The 19,991-nt window shown below is 49.7% G+C and overlaps 1 protein-coding gene across 4 annotated transcripts in view; it reads left to right on the forward strand.

Moving 5' to 3' along the window:
• dock5 (dedicator of cytokinesis 5) overlaps positions 1–19,991 on the forward strand; it is a 106,354-nt gene that overhangs the window by 63,024 nt on the left and 23,339 nt on the right. For all 4 annotated transcript variants that reach the window (XM_078565739.1, XM_078565741.1, XM_078565740.1 and 1 more), the window contains 8 exons: positions 2,678–2,778; positions 4,213–4,271; positions 6,386–6,534; positions 7,556–7,641; positions 12,326–12,482; positions 15,405–15,445; positions 18,353–18,443; positions 19,385–19,504. In XM_078565739.1, the coding sequence (XP_078421865.1) occupies positions 2,678–2,778; positions 4,213–4,271; positions 6,386–6,534; positions 7,556–7,641; positions 12,326–12,482; positions 15,405–15,445; positions 18,353–18,443; positions 19,385–19,504 (804 nt within the window). The remainder of the gene's footprint in view (positions 1–2,677; positions 2,779–4,212; positions 4,272–6,385; positions 6,535–7,555; positions 7,642–12,325; positions 12,483–15,404; positions 15,446–18,352; positions 18,444–19,384; positions 19,505–19,991) is intronic.

Raw genomic sequence — 19,991 nt, forward strand, 5'->3', positions numbered from 1 at the left:
GTCGAAGGAGCCTTGGTGAGCTCCTGCATTGCACCTTGTAGATGGTACACACTGCTGTTACTGTGTCGGTGGTGGAGGGAGTGAATGTTTGTGGATGGGGTGCCAATCAAGTGGGCTGCTTTGTCCTGGATGGTGTCGAGCTTCTTGAGTGTTTTGGGAGCTGCACTCATGCAGGCAAGTGGGGAGTATTCCACCACACTCCTCACTTGTGCCTTGTAGATGGTGGACAGGCTTTGGGGAGTCAGGAGGTGAGTTACTCACTGCAGGATTCCCAGCCTCTGACCTGCTCTTGTAACCACAGTATTTATATGGCTGGTCCAAAGAAATACAGGAACGTGGTAGATTATTTGTCTGTTAAGAAAACAGAAGACGAGAGTGAAAAACCGAGAAAAGGAATGAAAGAATGAGAGGCAGAGAGCTGAATTTTATGTGCCCCTGTGAGTGTTTCCCATGGAGGTGGGGGGGGGGGCATGTAAAATAGGGCGGATGCCCATCTCACCAGCTTCCTGTCCAGCCTCGCGCTCACCCCGTAATATGGGGGACGGGCATGCGCCGAAATCGAGAGCCAGCCTGCCATCTTTAAATGAAAAATTAAGGGCCAATTAAGCTTCTTATCAAGACCCTGATGAGAGGCTGCCCACGCCAAAAAACATTTGGCCAGGCAGTCGGGCAGGAGTGGGCTGCCCGATTTTTTACCTCATGGTGGGAAGGAAGTGGAGTTCCCTCTTTGGGGGCTGCCCTTTGCCAATCGCGGGGTGGCCCTCCCTTTGGTTGAACAGCCCCCCACCCCCCCCCCACCCTTCCTTTCTACCCCTCCCTCCCTTAAACACCCCCTTCCCCCTCCCACCCAACCCCTCTCTCTAACTTACCCAAACCCTCTCAGGACAAGACCCTGGGCCTTCTCCGGATCCAAAGCCTTGGGGCCCTCCAGCTGTTGGGGCAGCCGTACCTGATGCCTCCCTCGTGCTGCTGGGATTGATTGAGTAGCCAGCCAATCAGATTGGCCGGCAGCCCCAGCGGGCTGGACTTCTGTCCCAATGAGGGGTAGAAGTCCCACTCAACCCTCATTAGTCTGCCCTTCGGTGTCTTCCTCAGGTAACTCTCCCCCACAACCCCCCCACCCCACCCCACCTGCCCGCCCGCCTGAATGTGCTTCCTAATTTTCATCTTGTCACCTCTGACCTTTGAACCGGGCAGCACACTGGACAATGTGGTTGGATGAGTCAATCTCAGTTACCTCCTTGGTCATAGAGCCATTCATTAGGGGCGATGGGGGCTCAGTGGCAGTGTCCCTGGCCTAAAAAGCAGAGGCCCAGACTAATTCTTTGGGAACATGGGTTCGAATCCTCCTCCTCAACAGCGACAAGTGGAATTTATATCAATTAATAAATCTGGAATAGCAACAAGCTAGTCTCAGTCATGGATGACTATCATTGATAACTGTAAAAACCCCATCTGGTTCACTAATGGAAAGGGAAGGAAATCTGCCATCCTTACCTGGTCTGGCCTACATGTGACTCCAGACCCACAGCAATGTAGTCGACCCCTAACTGCCCTCTGAAATGGCTGAGCAAGCCCCTCAGTTCAAGGATAGTTACAGATGGGTAACAAATGCTGGCCTTGCCAGCGACACCCATGTCACAAGGCAGACTTAGGTCAGTGCAAACGTTCTTTGTAAAATTATAAAGTTCGCTATCTCTTAACTTTTACTCAGAATCTTTGTACATGGGATGTTTTCGATATTTCACGATGGTATTCCCCTAAGGGCAGTGGCTTCCCACAATTGGTATTGTATCTTTGTTCTCAAATTTCACTATCCCCACCCCATTGTTGTCCCTCCGCTTTGCGTAACTCTATTGTTTGAGACTTCCCTGTTTGAACCGGGCTTCCTCATTTCTAACCTATGTCACCAGTGCTGTGCCACTGGCACTCTGATCGTAGCTTCCATGGTGTTGAGCTTCCAGTTCCTTCCTTCCCTCACTCACATTTCCCAGGACCTCAAAAACCATTTGGAGAATTCGACCATGTCCTCCCCCATCACTGCCCCCCATAGCCTCCCTTCAGGCTGACGCCCCCCCCAGTGCCAGTACTGAGGGTGTGCTACACTGTTGGAGGTGCCGCCTTTCTCTTGCCCTCTCAGGTGGGTGTGAAAAATTGCATGGAACCAGTTTGAAGAAGAGCGGGGGAGATCCCCATGCGTCATCGAGTCATTCCGGGACAGAAGGAGGCCATTCAGCCCACTGAGTCTATGCCAGCTCTCTGTAGGTCAGTCCAGTCAGTCCCATTCCCCCGCTCAATCCCAGTAACTCTGCAAGTTTATTTCCCTCAAGCATCCATATAATTTCCTTTTGAAATCATTCATCGTCTCTGCTTCCACCCCCCTCGTGGGCAGCGAGTTCCAGCTCATTCCCACTCGCTGTGTAAAAAAGTTCTTCCTCACATCCTCCCCTCGTATCTCTCACCCAAATCCTTCAACCTGTGTCCCCCTAGTTCTTGCACCATCAGCCAATGGGAACAGCTTTCCTTCATCTACCTTATCCGTATTATCGATTGGTGAGGGGAGCCTGGGATGGGATGGTTTTCTGAACACCGACTGATTGTGAGGCCTGTAGGCTTGAACATATCCAACTGGGACCTCAATCTGGGATTTAAACAGGTTCCTCTCCTTCCTTTCCAGCTTTGGAACAACTATTTCCACTTGGCCATCGCGTTCCTCACTCAGGACTCGCTGCAGCTGGAGAGCTTTTCCACGCAGAAACGCAACAAGATCGTCAACAAGTAATGCTCATCTCCCAATGATGGGAAAAAGGATAACTCCGTATGATATGTTACCCAACAGCCCCCCTTCCCCCATCCCGGGGAATCTCACAACAGCACCCGTGGTGAAGGGAGTACCCAGAGGCACACGTTGAAGGATGTTGAAGAGTTCCTTCAGTTACATCCTAAATCTAACCCCGTGCTGTACCTGTCCTGGGAGCGTTTGATGGGGACAGTTTAGAGGGAGCTTTACTCTGTATCTAACCCCGTGCTGTACCTGTCCTGGGAGTGTTTGATGGGACAGTGTAGAGGGAGCTTTACTCTGTATCTAACCCCATGCTGTACCTACCCTGGGAGTGTTTGACGGGGACAGTGTGGAGGGAGCTTTACTCTGTATCTAACCCCGTGCTTTACCTGTCCTGGGAGTGTTTGATGGGACAGTGTAGAGGGAGCTTTACTCTGTATCTAACCCCATGCTGTACCTACCCTGGGAGTGTTTGACGGGGACCCTGTGGAGGGAGCTTTACTCTGTATCTAACCCCGTGCTTTACCTGTCCTGGGAGTGTTTGATGGGATAGTGTAGAGGGAACTTTACTCTGTATCTAACCGAGTGCTGTACCTGTCCTGGGAGTGTTTGATGGGGACAGTTTAGAGGGAGCTTTACTCTGTATCTAACTCAGTGCTGTACCTGTCCTGGGAGTGTTTGATGGGGACAGTTTAGAGGGAGCTTTACTCTGTATCTAACCCCGTGCTGTACCTACTCTGGGAGTGTTTGATGGGGACAGTGTAGAGGGAGCTTTACTCTGTATCTAACCCTGTGCTGTACCTGCCCTGGGAGTGTTTGACGGGGACAGTGTAGAGGGAGCTTTACTCTGTATCTAACCCCGTGCTGTACCTACCCTGGGAGTGTTTGATGGGGACAGTGTAGAGGGAGCTTTACTCTGTATCTAACCCCGTGCTGTACCTACCCTGAGAGTGTTTGATGGGGACAATGTAGAGGGAGCTTTACTCTGTATCTAACCCCGTGCTGTACCTGTCCTGGGAGTGTTTGATGGGGACAGTGTAGAGGGCACTTTACTCTGTATCTAACCCCGTGCCGTACCTACCCTGGGAGTGTTTGATGGGGACAGTCTAGAGGGAGCTTTACTCTGTATCTAACCCCGTGCTGCACCTGCCCTGGGAGTGTTTGATGGGGACAGTGCAGAGGGAGCTTTACTCTGTATCTAACCCCGTGCTGCACCTGTCCTGGGAGTGTTTGATGGGGACAGTGTAGAGGGAGCTTTACTCTGTATCTAACCCAGTGCTGTACCAAGCTGGGGGTCAAAAATTGCAGGGGACGCTCTTCCTCAACATTGCTATTCCTCACTTGGTGAACACAAGGATCTATCAATTGATTGATAAAATGAATTGTTCCAGCTGCTTTCGATGTAACGATTCCTTGCCGTTGTTTCGTAGATATGGAGACATGAGGAAAGAAATCGGTTTCAAAATCCGGGACATGTGGTATAACCTCGGTGAGTCTGGTGCTGAAAGATTGTAGCTTGTCCCCTGATGAGTTTGACTGTCTAGTCACCATCCCAAGGAAGGGTGGGCACAGAGAATGAACTGGGCCTCACTTGCACCAAACACACCGGAGATAGGCCATTCGGCCTCATGCATCTGTGCTGACTCTTTGTTCGATCGTTGGACCACTAACCCTGCTGCTCCCTGTCCATCACTCTAATATATATCCGTTTATTCTTTCTCGGGTGCAGTCGTCTCTGCCCCCTCCTAACCCCGACAAAGCATCGCGAACTCTATCAGGACCTCAACTCCAGCAGACTTCTCCTCCCTTCTCTGCAGCGCATCTCTGAGGAAGCAACTTCTCCCTACGTATTAAAAATCCTGATAATTAAGCACGCCATTTTTAAATCTCCTCTTAAACTCCTCTGCTCTAAAGGGAGAAATCCCATCTTCTCCAGACCCTCCACATTAGCAGGAGTCCCTCATCCCTTCTCCCACTCTGGTAAATATCCCCGGCACTATCTCCAAAGCCTCGACATCCTCCCTAAATTACAGTGTCCAGAATTGGACTTAACACTCCAGCTCGATCCAAACGAGTGCTTTATAAAGGTCCATCAGAACTCTCTTCCTTTATTACTTTATGCCACTATTTAAAAAGCAAAGATCCTGTATTCTTTATTACAACAGTTCCAATTAGTCCTGTCTCCTTCAAAATCTAATGTAAATCTGCAAACATCACTCTGTCTCCTTGTTTAATTCATGGGATGTGGGCGCCGCTGACCAGGCCTGCACTAATATTGCCCATCCCTTAATTGCCCCTTGAGAAGGTGGCGGTGAGCTGCCTTGAACCGCTGTAGTCCTTGTGGTGTAGGTACACCCACAGTGCTGTTAGGGATTGTGAGGATTGTGACCCAGCGACAGTGAAGGAACGGCGACATATTTCCAAGTCAGGATGGTGAGTGGTTTGGAGGGGAACTTGCAAGTGGTGGTGTTCCCATGATTCTGCTGCCCTTGTCCTTCTAGGTGGTAGAGGTCACGGGTTTGGAAGGTGCTGTCGAAGGAGCCTTGGTGAGTTGCTGCAGTGCATCTTGTAGATGGTGCACACTGCTGCTACTGTGCATCGGTGGTGAATGTTTAAAGTTGTGATTTTTGCATTCGCCAACATATTTTTTCCGGCCACTGGTTATTCCTCGACCGTGTCCACACAATTGGGTGATAGAGGGAAGTACCTCAGTCCCTTTGGGATTCAAAAGAACGGGACTAAATGAGACGGGAATTGTCCAACTGGGAATCTTAAAGAATGGGTGTGAACGGCACGAGGTGCTGTCCACAGGGACTGTCTAGCGTGGGAGTGAATGTACAAAATAGTGAGAGGAGTGGGTGGGAAGGGCCTATTTACTTCAGCAGAGCGGTAAGTGACTACGGGCATAGATTTAAAGCGATTGGCAGAAAGATTAGAGGGGAGATGAGGAAAAATGTTTTCACCCAGAGGGTTGTGGAAGTCTGGAGCTCACTGCCTGAAAGAGAAGTAGAGGCAGAAACCTGCAACTCCTTTAAAAGGTGTCTGCAGATGCACCTCAAGTGTCATAACCTGCTGGGCTGCAGACCAAACGCTGGACAGTGGGGTTAGGCTGGGCGGGCTCATTTTTCGGCCGGCACAGACATGATGGGCAGAGTGGCCTCTCTCTCTGCGCCATAAACCACCTCTGATTCTGTGAACGTGAAGGGTTTTGGCTTTAGCTCTGTGTGCTGTGGATTGGAAGCCATTTAATGAACACTTGACCCGTTAAACTGCAGGGGGAGGGGGATGGTAAAACACGTGGCACATGTTTGGATAAGAATTCAGCCCAGCTCATTTCCCGTAAACGATTTCTTGGATAATACAAACCGGTGCCCATAAACCAGAATATCCCTGTGACTATCCCTGCGGAAAATAGCGCCCCAACGAAAGGGAACAAACTGACCAGCCTCCAAACTCCTATTCCAGGTTTCAGAATTCCACCCACACTCTGGGAGTCCCTGTCGCCCCCACTGGGAACCCCACAGCCGCCCGCGTGTCCGTGGCTGCATGCCCCTTAGCCCCACCGCGCAGCTTGCTCTAACAGCCTCCTGCCTTGTGTTCCAGGTCCCCACAAGATAAAGTTCATCCCCGGGATGGTGGGGCCGATCCTGGAGATGACCCTGGTTCCCGAGCCCGAGCTCAGGAGGGCCACCATCCCCATTTTCTTCGACATGATGCAGTGCGAGTACAGTGTCAACTGGTCCTTCCACATGGTAGGCACCCTCGCGCGGGCCGGGCATGGGGGTGTGTGGCGTCAGACCGAGGGGCAGGTCGGGGTAGGCCTTCGAGCCTGCCCTGCCATTCAATACAATCAAGGCTGACCTGACTGTAGCCTTAACTCCACTTTCCTGCCTGTCCCCTCGAATCCCCTGTTGGTCAAAAATCTCTCCAACTCAGCCTCGAATACATTCAATGACCCAGCCTCCGCTGCTCTCTGAGGAAGAGAGTTCCACAGACCAACGAGCCTCTGAGAGAAGAGATTCCTCATCACCTCCGCCTTAAATGGGAGACCCCCTTATTTTCAAAATGGGCCCCCTAATTCCAGACTCCCACCACGAGGAGGGACCTCCTCTCCGCGTCCACCTTGTCGAACCCTTTCGCGATCTTCTATAAGATCATCTCTCACTCTTCCAAACTCCAGTGAGTACAGGCCCAGCCTGCACAGCCTCTCCTCATCAAACAACCCCCTCCATCCCAGGAACCAGCCGCGCGAACGGTTCCTGAACTGCCTCCAAAGAAAGTGAGGAGTGCAGTGGTTTCCGAGGAGTCTACCCTCTGCTGATGATGCTGGCCTGGCACTGGGACTGGCACGCTGGCCCAGAGCCCAGATTCAACCCCTGGGCAGTGCCAGCCTGACCAATGTTAGCCAACTGTGGCAAGAGTCCCCCCCTCCCCCTCCCCTAAGCACTCAGGCCTAAGGAGCAGGAGGTTAGCCCCATGTTCCAACGCCTGGTCACCGTTTAGTGACCCCAGTGTCACGGAGCCAGCAGCGGACAGGGTCGGGTTCAGCTGTGATGCCCTCAGCAGCCAAATATCCCGCTGACATTCCCTCACACAGGAGCCATGGTACCTGGGCGGCCTGGTAGTGAGCAAACGCAAATCTGCAGCTCCAGAAGGGATCAAACGGGACAAAGAAAAGGAAAATTTGACAATGAAAGATCTTAATGAGGGCATTGCCATTGTTCAGATAAGGCCTCTTGGTATATTAACCCGGGGCAAAACTTCTGCTTGCAGTTCGAGAACGAGCTCATTACTAAACTGGACCAAGAAGTAGAAGGAGGCAGAGGAGATGAACAATACAAACTCCTTCTGGAGAGAACGTAAGTGTTGAATTTGTCCCGGGGGTGTCTCAGCCGCCATCTTGTGCAAGCTGTTTGAAGATCTGTCGGAGGGTCAGTACTGAGTCAGTTCAGGACTGCTGGAGGGTCAGTACTGAGGCAGTGCTGCACTGTCCGAGGGCCAGTACTGAGGGAGTGCTGCACTGTCAGAGGTTCAGTACTGAGGGAGTGCTGCACTGTCAGAGGGTCAGTACTGAGGGAGTGCTGCACTGTCAGAGGGTCAGTACTGAGGGAGTGCTGCACTGTCAGAGGGTCAGTACTGAGGGAGTGCTGCACTGTCAGAGGGTCAGTACTGAGGGAGTGCTGCACTGTCAGAGGGTCAGTACTGAGGGAGTGCTGCACTGTCAGAGGGTCAGTACTGAGGGAGTGCTGCACTGTCAGAGGGTCAGTACTGAGGGAGTGCTGCACTGTCAGAGGGTCAGTACTGAGGGAGTGCTGCACTGTCAGAGGGTCAGCACTGACGGAGTGCTGCACTGTCAGAGGGTCAGTACTGAGGGAGTGCTGCACTGTCAGAGGATCAGTACTGAGGGAGTGTCAGTACTGATGGAGTGCTGCATTGTCAACGGGTCAGTGCTGAGGGAGTGCTGTGCTGTCGCATGGTCAGTACTGAGGGAGAGCCGCACTGTCGGAGGGTCAGTACTGAGGGAGTGCTGCACTGTCAGAGGGCCAGTACTGAGTGAGTGTCAGTACTGAGGGAGTGCTGCATTGTCAGAGGGGCAGTACTGAGGGAGTGCTGCACTGTCGGAGGGGCAGTACTGAGGGTGTGCTGCACTGTCAGAGGGCCAGTACTGAGTGAGTGTCAGTACTGAGGGAGTGCTGCATTGTCAGAGGGGCAGTACTGAGGGAGTGCTGCACTGTCGGAGGGGCAGTGTTGAGGGAGTGCTGCACTGTCAGAGGGCCAGTACTGAGTGAGTGTCAGTACTGAGGGAGTGCTGCATTGTCAGAGGGTCAGTGCTGAGGGAGTGCTGAACTGTCAGAGGGGCAGTACTGAGGGAGTGCTGCACTGTCGGAGGGGCAGTACTGAGGGAGTGCTGCATTGTCTGAGGTGACATCCTTCAAATGCGAAATGAAACCAAGGCCCTTGTGGTGGTGCTGATGGAATCACAGAATCTCACAGTGCAGAAGAGGCCCTTCGGCCCATCAAGTCTGCACCGACACGTGAGAAACACCTGACCTACCTACCTAAACCCATTTACCAGCACTTGGCCCATAGCCTTGAATGTTATGACGTGCCAAGTGCTCATCCAGGTACTTTTTAAAGGATGTGAGGCAACCTGCCTCCACCACCCTCCCAGGCAGCGTATTCCAGACCATCACCACCCTCTGGGTAAAAAAGTTTTTCCTCACATCCCCCCTAAACCTCCTGCCCCTCACCTTGAACTTATGTCCCCTTGTGACTGACCCTTCAACTAAGGAGAACAGCTGCTCCCTATCCACCCTGTCCATGCCCCTCATAATCTTGTACACCTCGATCAGGTCGCCCCTCAGTCTTCTCTGCTCCAACGAAAACAACCCAAGTCTATTCAACCTCTCTTCATAACTTAAATGTTTCATCCCAGGCAACATCCTGGTGAATGTCCTCTGCACCCCCTCCAGTGCAATCACATCCTTCCTATAATGTGACGACCAGAACTGCACACAGTACTCCAGCTGTGGCCTCACCAAGGTTCTATACAACTCCAACATGTTCTCCCTACTTTTGTAATCTATGCCTCGATTGATAAAGGCAAGTGTCCCATATGCCTTTTTCACCACCCCACTGACATGCCCCTCCACCTTCAGAGATCAATGGACACACACGCCAAGGTCCCTTTGTTCCTCAGAACTTCCTGGTGTCATGCCGTTCATTGAATACTTCCTTGTCAAATTACTCCTTCCAAAGTGTATCACCTCACACTTTTCAAAGTTTAATTCCATCTGCCACTTATCTGCCCATTTGACTATCCCATCTATATCTTCCTGTAGCCCAAGATACTCAACCTTGCTGTTAACCACTCGGCCAATCTTTGTGTCATCCGCAAATTTACTAATCCAACCCCCACATAGTCATCTATGTCGTTTACATAAATGACGAATAATAGGGGACCCAGCACAGATCCCTTTGGTATGCCACTGGACACTGGCTTCCAGTCACTAAAGCATCCTTCTGTCATCACCCTCTGTCTCCTACAACTAAGCCAATTTTGAATCCACCTTATCAAATTACCCTGTATCCCATGTGCATTTGCCTTCTTTATAAGTCTCCCATGTGGGACCTTGTCAAAGGCTTTGCTGAAATCCACATAAACTACATCAACTGCACTACCCTCATCTACACACCTGGTCACCTCCTCAAAAAATTCAATCAAATTGTTAGGCATGACTTCCCTCTGACAAAGCCATGCTGACTATCCCTGATCAAACCTTGCCTCTCCAAGTGGAGATAGATTCTCTCCTTCAGAATTTTCTCCAATAGTTTGTGACGTGAGACTCGCTGGTCTGTAGTTCCCTGGCTTAACTCTACAACCCTTCTTAAATAGTGGAACCACATTAGCTGTTCTCCAGTCCTCTGGCACCTCCCCCGTGGCCAGAAAGGAATTAAAAATTTGGGTCAGAGCCCCTGAGATCTCCTCCCTTGCCTCCCTCAGCAGTCTGGGACACAAATCATCCAGACCTGGAGATTTGTCCGCTTTTAAGCCTGCCAACACCTCCAATACCTTGTCAATTTGCTCAAGAACCTCACGGTCTCTCTCCCCGAGTTCGATAGCTTCATCCTCATTCTCTTGGGTGAAGACGGATGTGAAGTATTCATTCAACACTCTAGCGATGTCCTCTGGCTCCACCCATAGATTGCCCCCTTGGTCCCTAATGGGCCCTACTCTTTCCCTGGTTATCCTCTTCCCATTGATATAGAATATCTTGGGATTTTCCCTACTTTTAACAGCGGGGCAGCCCTCTTCCCTTTAGCACACAGCAGAGAAACATCTCAACTGGTCACTGCCATTCATGGGATCTTGCTGTGTACAAAGTACAGCTCCATTTACCCACTCACGGGCTGTCCCCCATATTTCAGAGTAATTTGTTTGTCTGTGTCACACTCTGGGACACCGGAAGACATGATATAAATGTAAGTTTTTTGTTCAGAATAATAAAGTGAGGGAATGAATAACTGGTGACAATGTTGTATTTATGTGATGGGGCAGAGAGAGAGTGGAGTGTCCCACTGTAATTGTATAATAGACATCATGCCTCCATCCAGTATAACATTTAAATGGAGAGAGACTGCAGAACTTTGCGGTATGGAGGGATCTAGGTGTCCTGGTACATGAAACACCAAAAGTTAGTATGCAGATGCAGCAAGTGTTTAGGAAGGTAAATGGGGTGATAGGCTTTATTGCAAGGGGGATGAAGTATATAAAAGTAGGGAAGTCTTGCTACAACTGTACAGGGTCTTCAGTGAGACCACACTTGGATTACTGTGTACAGTTTTGCTCTCCTTATTTAAGGAGGAATATACTCGCATTGGAAGCAGCCCAGGGAAGGTTCACTCGGCTGATTCCTGTGATGAAGGAGTTGTTTTACGGGGAGAGGTTGGGCCTATACTCCATTGGGGTTTAGAAGAATGAGAGGTGATCTTATTGAAACATATAAGCTTCTGAGGGGGTGCTTGACAGGGTAGATGCAGAGAGGATGTTTCTCTTCGTGAGAGGAATCTAGAACTAGGGGGCACAGTTTCAGAACAAGGGATTGAGCATTAAAGATGGAGATGAGAAGGAATTTCTTGTCTCGACAGTTGTAGTGTTTGGAAATCCCTTCCACAGAGATTTCTGCCCTCAGAGAATAGTGTCCAAGAAAGTGTTCAAGGCTGAGGTTGACAGATTTTTGATCTACAGGGGAGTCGAGGGTTATAGGGGCGGAGGGGGTGGAGGTGCAGGGCGTCCCAAAGTGCTTTTCCCCCAGTGAAATGCTTTTGAAGTGCCATCGCTGTCCTTCTGCAGTAATTGTTGCAGTGAATCTATACACAGCAAGATCCCACAGCCAGAAATTGGGACTCATGACCATCGCGTTGCTGGGTTGAGGGATGAATATTGGCCAGGACACTCCAGGAATTCTCATATTCTCATTTCTCTTCTACAACAAGTGCCGTGGGAATCTCCTGGAGAAACAGCCCCCCCCCCGCCCCCCCCCCCCCCCCGACAAAATAGTGTCCAATATAACATTGCAATGCGCCAAAAGTACTTCAGGAAAGCGTGTGGCAGATCCAAAGGACGAAACGTGTCAGGAATATCGGGTTAGAGAAATTCAAAGAGAGAGAAATGTAATGAAAAGACGCACGAGATTCTCAGAGGGAATGCAAGGAAAACTCAGAGTGAAGCAGTTGAGGAAAAATGTGAGTCAAAAAAAGTGAGCGGGAAGAAAGTGAGGGAGTGATAAATCGTGTGAAAACTGAAAAGTCCAGAGTGAGGAAAGTGGGAAAGGTTTCAGCAGTGAAAAATATGTGTAAAAGAGAAAGCTTTTAATAAGAACCAGGAAAATGTGTGCCGGCACCTCTGACAGTGTAGCACCACCTCAGTATTGCGAGCATCGAACTGGAGGGGACAGCTGGAAAGTTGTGGGGGAGGGGGTTGCAAATCACAAGAGCCGTGCTTCGCTACTGACTGTTGATAACCACCCTGCCTTTCTGCAGCCTGTTGGAGCACTGCAGGAAGCACAAGTACCTCGCAGCCTCTGGGGAGGCCTTTGTCCTATTAGTCACGAGCCTGCTGGAAAACCTGCTGGATTACAGGACCATCATGCACGATGAAAGCAAAGAGAACCAGATGAGTTGCACTGTCAACGTGCTGGTAAGTATCGGCAAACTAAGCTGCTCTGGGAATGAAAACCCTTTGCTAACGGCTCCGGAGCAGTGCCCACGCTCGCTCTTTGTATGAAGCCTCTGCTAAAAGTAAAATGGCAAGGAGGCCATGATAACCCTTTATAGGTCACTAGGTTACACCCCTGCTGGAGTATTGGGTCCAGTTTCAAAAATATTGTGACCAATGGCAGGAGCGATGAAAGACTTGGGACGTCCCCATGCGTCCGCTGCCCTTGTCCTTCCAGGTGACAGAGGTAGTGGGTGTCGAAGGTGCAGCTTCTCAGTGCCTCTACAAAACTGAAGCCCCCCAACCTGGGTACAATTTTAGTCAATCGCCTCCGCACCCAAAGGCGTTGCTTTCCTCCCTAAAGTTTGGCACACCAAATTGAACCCAATACTCCCAGCAGGGGTATAACCAGTGACCTATAAAGGGTTATCATGACCTCCTTGCTTTTGCACTTAGCAGAGCCTTCATACAAAGAAGAGGACAAACTGCTGCAGTGCATCTTGTAGATGGTACACACTGCTGTCGGTGGTGGAGGGAGTGAATGTTTGTGGATGGGGTGCCAATCAAGCGGGCTGCTTTGTCCTGGATGGTGTTGAACTTCCTGAGTGTTGGAGCTGCACTCATCCAGGCAAGAGGAGAATATTCCATCACACTCCTGACTTGTGCCCCATTGTTGGTGGACAGGCTTTGGGGAGTCAGGAGGTGAGTTACTCGCCACAGGATTCCCAGCCTCTGACCTGCTCAGTATTTATATGGCTAGCCCAGTTCAGTTTCTGGTCAATGGTGACCCCTAGGATGTTGATAGTGGGCAATTCAGCAATGATAATTCCATTGAATGTCAAGGGGCAATGGTTAGAAGTTCAAGTGTAGCAGGAAGCTGGGTTGAATAGTGCAGTGGTCTCAAAACAAAACAGTATTGAAATTTTCTATTAAAAGCTGGTTTGTGATCTTTCAATTAGTCATTTGGTAGATCAGAACTTAAGTATTGTGAACAAAGATACTTTTGTCAAAGCTTTTTGTCTTGCACTCATCAGGACAATTCACAAGAATACAGGGAAAACAACAACTTTATACTGTATGAGAAGAGAGTGCTGATTGGTTGGCAAGTGGATTTTGATTGGTAGAGGTGTTGCCATGGAGAACACACCAGTTGATGGTGACTGACAGTTAACTGCCAAGCATTGTTTGGAATTTAAACCAGGCAGCTTGACCCTGATTGGTCAAAGCATTGCCCTGAGGAATGAACCAGCAAATGGCTGTCACTTATTTTGTTCAGCTGAAAAGAACAGGGCCCTGGATATGAAAATATGGAGCTTCCAGTACACGCACATGTGCCACATTGTGAGCCTGACTGACAATATTAAACTGGTTGTCAGCGTAATTCTTAGCGTGCTGAGGATTATTTAGCAAATGTTATCCAATCAGGAATCACATCGAATGTTGGACACTGAGTTTTGAGTTTTGCAAGCACGGGCTGGTTGGGTACAGTCTGTACCCTGCCCATTGTGAACAGCGGCTGGGACATGTTGTTTGATACATTCTGCCAGTCTTTGGGATGTACGTCCTACGTACCTAGCGTCACACTGGCACTGAAATTCATATACCACATCACTCATTTGTGTGAGAGGTAGAACGCCTTTTTGGTTTGACAACAACATCCTATTAGTGGCGAATACCACTTGTGTCGCTGCTGCATAGTAGCATCATGAAACAGCTCGCTTCACCTGTTGCTCAAATTTTTGAGATACCTTGTCCTTCCAGGGTAATCTGAGGTAGCTGGGCACTTTTCAGCCAGCCTTAGGCCTGTTCAGGAGTTTATGTGATATACGGCGTGAAATGATCTGATCAGGGTAGTCACTATCCTGCAGGATGCCTTTGATGTGCCCTATTGCAGCATCAAACTTGCATGGTGAGCAAATGGCTTAGGCCCTATTTACAAGGTTGTTGATAAGACCAATCTAATAGCGTGTGGAACTGTAAGAATCCCAACGTGTATATTGACCAGTGAAGGTGGGCTTGCGGTAGACCGTGGGAGAGAAGCCCCTGGCAGGTTTCTCAACTAGTACATCAAGGAAGGGGGGCGGGGAGTTCACCTGACAGCTCCATTTCAAGCTCTTGAATTTGTCTCTTTTTACAGCAGTCTTTCAATTCCTCTAAATTTCAGAAGGTTAAAATGTCCAATCCGTGCACCATTTAATTTAGAGGTGTCCATTCGCCTGACTTTGTGGGAGTATTTGGCGGGATTATAAGTAACATACCGGCTGCTGCCTTCACCTGTGTGTGATAATGAGAGAGAGGGAGAGAGAGACCGGGATTGACTTCGGCAACCGAGCAACCCACCCATCTTGCTGAGCAGTAGAGTAGTGGTCATGTTAGTGGACTTGTAATCCCGAGGCGTTGGCTAATGATCCAGCGGACGTAAGTCCAAATTCCGCCAAGGTGCTTTGAGAGTTACGAGAGATCACCTGGTAAAAGTGAATGTGATTTGTCAGGTTTGTGGCCGACTAAAAGCCACCTGGTCTGCCAATGTCCCTTAGGGAAGGAAATCTGCCATCCTTACCCATCCTGGCCTACATGCGACTCAGACCCAGACGCGCCAACTCCTCCCTAAAGTGGCACCACAAACCACCCCATTGTAACTGGGGCCGGGGAAGTAAATGCCACCCTTGCCCGTGTCCCATGGACTAAAGAGAGTAAGAGAGCCTGCCAGGCAGGCACAGGGAAGGGTGCCAGAGGGTTGGAGATGTCCACCAGCAGCACCCGTACCCCCCGCCCCACCCCCCTCCCCAACCCCCGCCCCAGCAAGGAGACGAGCAGAGGGGGAGAATAAAGTTTAAGCGATGGCAGAGAGGAAATGAAGGAGAGACGTAAAACGAAATAATTTTTTTTTCATTTCTACCCCAGACTTTCTACAAAGAAAAGAAACGAGAAGACATTTACATCAGGTAGGAAGGCATCGCTGAATTTTAACACCCTCCCTGCACAGTTTCACTTCACAGAAGGAGACTGAGATCAGACCTGATCCACACCTTGCAAATAATTAACAGTCTCGAGTGTTACTGAAACAAAAACAAAAGTAGCTGGAAAAGCTCAGCAGGTCTGACAGCATCTGTGGAGAGAAAGACAGAGTTAACGTTTCGAGTCCGTATGACTCTTCTTCAGAGCTGAAGAGAAGTAGAAATGTGGTGAAATTTATACTGTTTTAAGGGGGGGTGGGACAGGTGGAGCTGGATAGAAGGCCAGCGATAGGTGGAGGCAAGGGAGAGATTGCGAAAGGTGTCATAAACAAAAGGTCAAAGGGTTGTTAATAGTGGTGGTTCTGGCTAAAGGAGGTGCTAATGGTGACATTAAGAGTGGGAAGCAGAATGTGATAATGGCCAGGCCAGGGTAAGCACTCTGTAAAGTGACAGACCAGGAAAAGTGACAGGCCCCTAGTGGGGGTAGGGTGGGGGGAGGGGATGGTGGTGGGGGATAAAAGATCGAAAATAGGCTAAAAGCTCGGGATAAAACAATGAATAAAAATGGAAATAAATGTAAAGAAATAACAATAATGAAAATAAGCGGGAAAAAAAATTAATTAAAAAATAGAAATGAATATAGGAAAAAAGGGGGATCAGAAAGAGGGTGGGGATGGAGGACAGAGTTCATGATCTGAAGTTGTTTTACTCAGTGTTAAGTCCGGAAGGCTGTAAAGTGCCTGATCGGAAGATGAGGTGCTGCTCCTCCAGTTTTACTGAACCTCAAGTATATACTGAATCTGAAGAGTGCCGACATTGCTGTTCTAAACCTCAAGCGAGCATTGGAAATGAGGGGGGGTTGTATTCGGGCTTTACTCTGGTTTTGTCATCTGTAACTCAGTCGCTTTCAGTCGCCCCAATTTACCACCCATCTGTACATGACCTCGTGGGCAGGATTTTTCGGGTCATAGGGTGGGTGGGCCTGGGAAACGGCCCCCTACCCACAATCGCACCCCCACCCCCCCCCCAACCACCCCGGACCCCAATTTCACATCAGTTGGTCAAATAACGGCCGGTCGGTGTGAAAGGCGCGCTGAGAAGCTCAGCACGGGCGAGGGGACGGAGGGAGGGTGAGCGCTGACGTCAGTGCGGGAGCAGGGAAAGAAATCTCCCCAAAGGCAGAGAACTGTCTCAGGGAGCCGAAGTACTTTAAACCAATGAGTAAAGTTTTTAAAATTCCGGATTGTCCACATGGTGGACTCACTCGCCTTAACGTGTAGATTTGAACAATTCTGCCCAAGGATTTTTATTTTTTTATTTAATTATGGAAACCTCGTCCACGTTTCTTCAAAATCCAAAGGCCGCCTGGCCAGTTCTCCCGCCCGCCAACCACAACTTAGGACAGGCAGCGAAAAGCACAGGTTAATCCGTTGATTAATGGCCTTAATAGGCCTGTTAATTGTCGGCGGGTGCGCTGCTGACTCTACGCACGCGCCTGCCGACCGAAATATCGCGCGACTGCGCAATGACACCGGGACGCTCGCCCAACGTCATCGCGCACTATTTCACACTCGGGCGTGTCGGGCGCGTGCCCGCAGGCTGAGAGGCAAACCCTGCCCTATGAATTTACTTCTGTCCATACACGACGTGATGGGGAGATGGTGGCATGGTGGTAAATATCACTGGGCTAGTCGTCCAGTATAATGCGCTGGGGACAGGGGTTCAAACCTGGGCAAGAACATGGCAGGTTGAATATTATGTGGGGATGTGCAAAATTACCCACCTTAACAGAAAGACAGAATATCATGAAATGGTGAAAGACTGGGAAGTGTTGATATTCCGAGGGACCTGGGTGTCCTGGTATATGAATCGCAGAATGTTAGGGACAGTAAGCAATTAGGAAGGGATTGGAGTATAAGAATGAAGACATCTTACTGCAATTGTCTAGGGCATTGATGAGGCCACAAGTGGAGTATTGTGTACAGTTTTGGTCTCCTTACCTAAGGAAGGATATACTGGCCTGAGGGGGAGTGCAGTGAAAGTTTCATTAGACTGAATCCTGGGATGAGGGGATTATCCTATGAGGAGCGATTGAGGAGACTAGGCCAATTTTCCCTGGAGTTTAGAAGAATGAGAGGTGATCTCAGTGAAATTTATTCAGGGGCTTGACATTAGATGCTGGCTGAGGAATCTCGAGCACTGCGTTCACAGTGTCAGGATAAGAGATCGGCCATTTAGGACTGAGATGAGGAGGAATTTCTTCACTCTGAGGGTGGTGAGTCTTTGGAATTCCCTACCACAGAGGGCTGTGGATATCCAGTCATTGAGCATGTTCAAGACAGAGATGGGTAGATTTTTGGATACTAAGGGGATTGGGGGATATGGGGATAGCATGGGAAGGTGGAGTTGAGGTAGATCAGCCATGATGGTAAACCATGACAGGACAGACCTAAAGGGCCGAATGGCCTATTCCTCCTGCATTTTCTGTCTTAAATACTTGGCATCATCCCAAGAATGTTCTTTTTGTTTTTAACATGCTTTATGGTCAAAGGAAGGCAGTGAATCGTGAGCGAGAAGGAAGAAGGTTAATGTAGGGATGGGATTCAAGTCTTTGAGGTGATAATATGAGGTGGCGGTTGGGCGGGGGGGGTGATTCAGCCAGGTGGAGGGATTTCGGGAAGAAGTTCGAACCTTGGAGCAAGCATGGGAGTAGGAAAAGTTGGACCAGAGTTGGCTGGCGTAGGAGCGGGCGATGGAGGGAAGACTTGGGCTGTCGTATTTTGAGAGGGTTATAATCCAGCTCGTTAAAGTCAAGTCAAGTAGACTCTGGAGCCTCTCTGAAACCTGGCGGAATCGATGGTAGACGGATTAACTCGCTGCTGTTGTCACCGCCAGGTACCTCTACAAACTGCGGGATTTGCATCGGGACTGTGAAAACTACACTGAAGCTGCCTACACGCTGCTACTGCACGCGGAACTGCTCCAGGTAAGAGGCTTTTTTGATGCGCTTTCTCAATCGAGGAGGGGCGTCCATGTTTTGCCGCCCTGCTACATGCAGGAGGAGAGGTCCCAGCATGCGGGTGGGCTGGGGCAGTGCCACCTGCAATGGCACCCGGGGGCTGATAGCAAAAACAAGGCGCAGTGTCATGCAGTTTTTTACAGTGTGAGTGCCACGCCCTCAGGATAGATCTCCACCTGCTTCAACAGATCCCTTTTCCCCTCAGTAGCTACAAGGATAGTCGCTTGGGTAGCACAGGACTTGAGTGTCGCTGAGAAAAGAGACAGGCTGTTGGTCTTGCACTCATCAGGGCAGATGCAAGAATGCCGAATTTCAGAGGGAGCAACAATTTACACTGCATGAGAAAAGGGTGCTGGTTGGTTGGCAAGTCAACTCTGAATGGTCGATGTGTTGCCATGGAGAATGCACCAGGGAACTATTGTCCCCCAGACGTTTGTTTAATTCAAAAAAGATGCAATGCCTGGACATGTTCCTTTTGCCTGTAGAGGACAGGTCCCTGCCTTTGAATATAGGTAGCTTCTAGTAAGTATAAGTGAGCCACATTGCGTGCCCGACTGACAATCTTAAATAGGTTGTTAGTGTAATTCTCAGCACACTCTGGATTGTTGAGTAAGTGCTGTCCAATCGTGGAATATCTAATGTTAGACATTATGCTCTGTGTTTTGCAAGCTCGGGCTAGCTTAATACGGTCAGTACAGCTGCCTATTGCAAGCAGCCAAGGGGATGTGCTCTTTGTTACGATCCGACTGTCATTGGGACGTACGGCCTAACTACCTGGCACTGAAATTCATATACTACATTATTCATTTTGGTGGTAGATAGTATGGTAACTTTAAGAGGCTTGGCCCAGAAACAATTGTGGAGTTGTTCGTGAGTCTCCCTGTGTTCTCTTCTGTTGCTCTATGCAGTGGTCGGACCAGTCCTGTGCTGCATACCTCATCCACAGAGAGGATTACCGAGCACTGACTAACCGGGAACTCAAGGAGAAGCTCTACCAAGAAATTATCCATTACTGCGACAAGGGCAAGGTCAGTACGCCACACGCACGCACACTGCAGTTCTGTGTCACTCGAACCCTCCCCATCCTCCAATCCTCCTGCCTTTGTGGTTTAGAATAGAAGAGTCATAAAATGGCTACAGCACAGAAGGAGCCTATTCAGCCTATCGAGTCTGTGCCAGCTCCATGCAAGGGCAATTTACTTACTCCCCCCGCACCCCTGCCCTTTTCCCCGTAGCCCTGCTTCAGGTAATTACCCAACTCCCTTTTGAATTCCTCGATCGAATCAGCCTCCACCACATTCTCAGGCAGCACATTCCAGATCCTAACCACTTACTTCTTAAAAACTTTTTCTTCATGTCATCTCCAGTTCTTTTGTCAATCACCTTAAATCTGTGCCCTCTAGTTCTCGATCCTTCCACCGATGGGAACAGTCTCTCCCACTCTACTCTGTCCAGACCCTCATGATTTTGAACACCTCGATCAAATCTCCTCTCAACCTTCTCTTCTCCAAGGAG

This window comes from Cetorhinus maximus, chromosome 20, assembly GCF_964194155.1.
Source record: "Cetorhinus maximus chromosome 20, sCetMax3.hap1.1, whole genome shotgun sequence".
Classification (NCBI taxonomy): domain Eukaryota; kingdom Metazoa; phylum Chordata; class Chondrichthyes; order Lamniformes; family Cetorhinidae; genus Cetorhinus; species Cetorhinus maximus.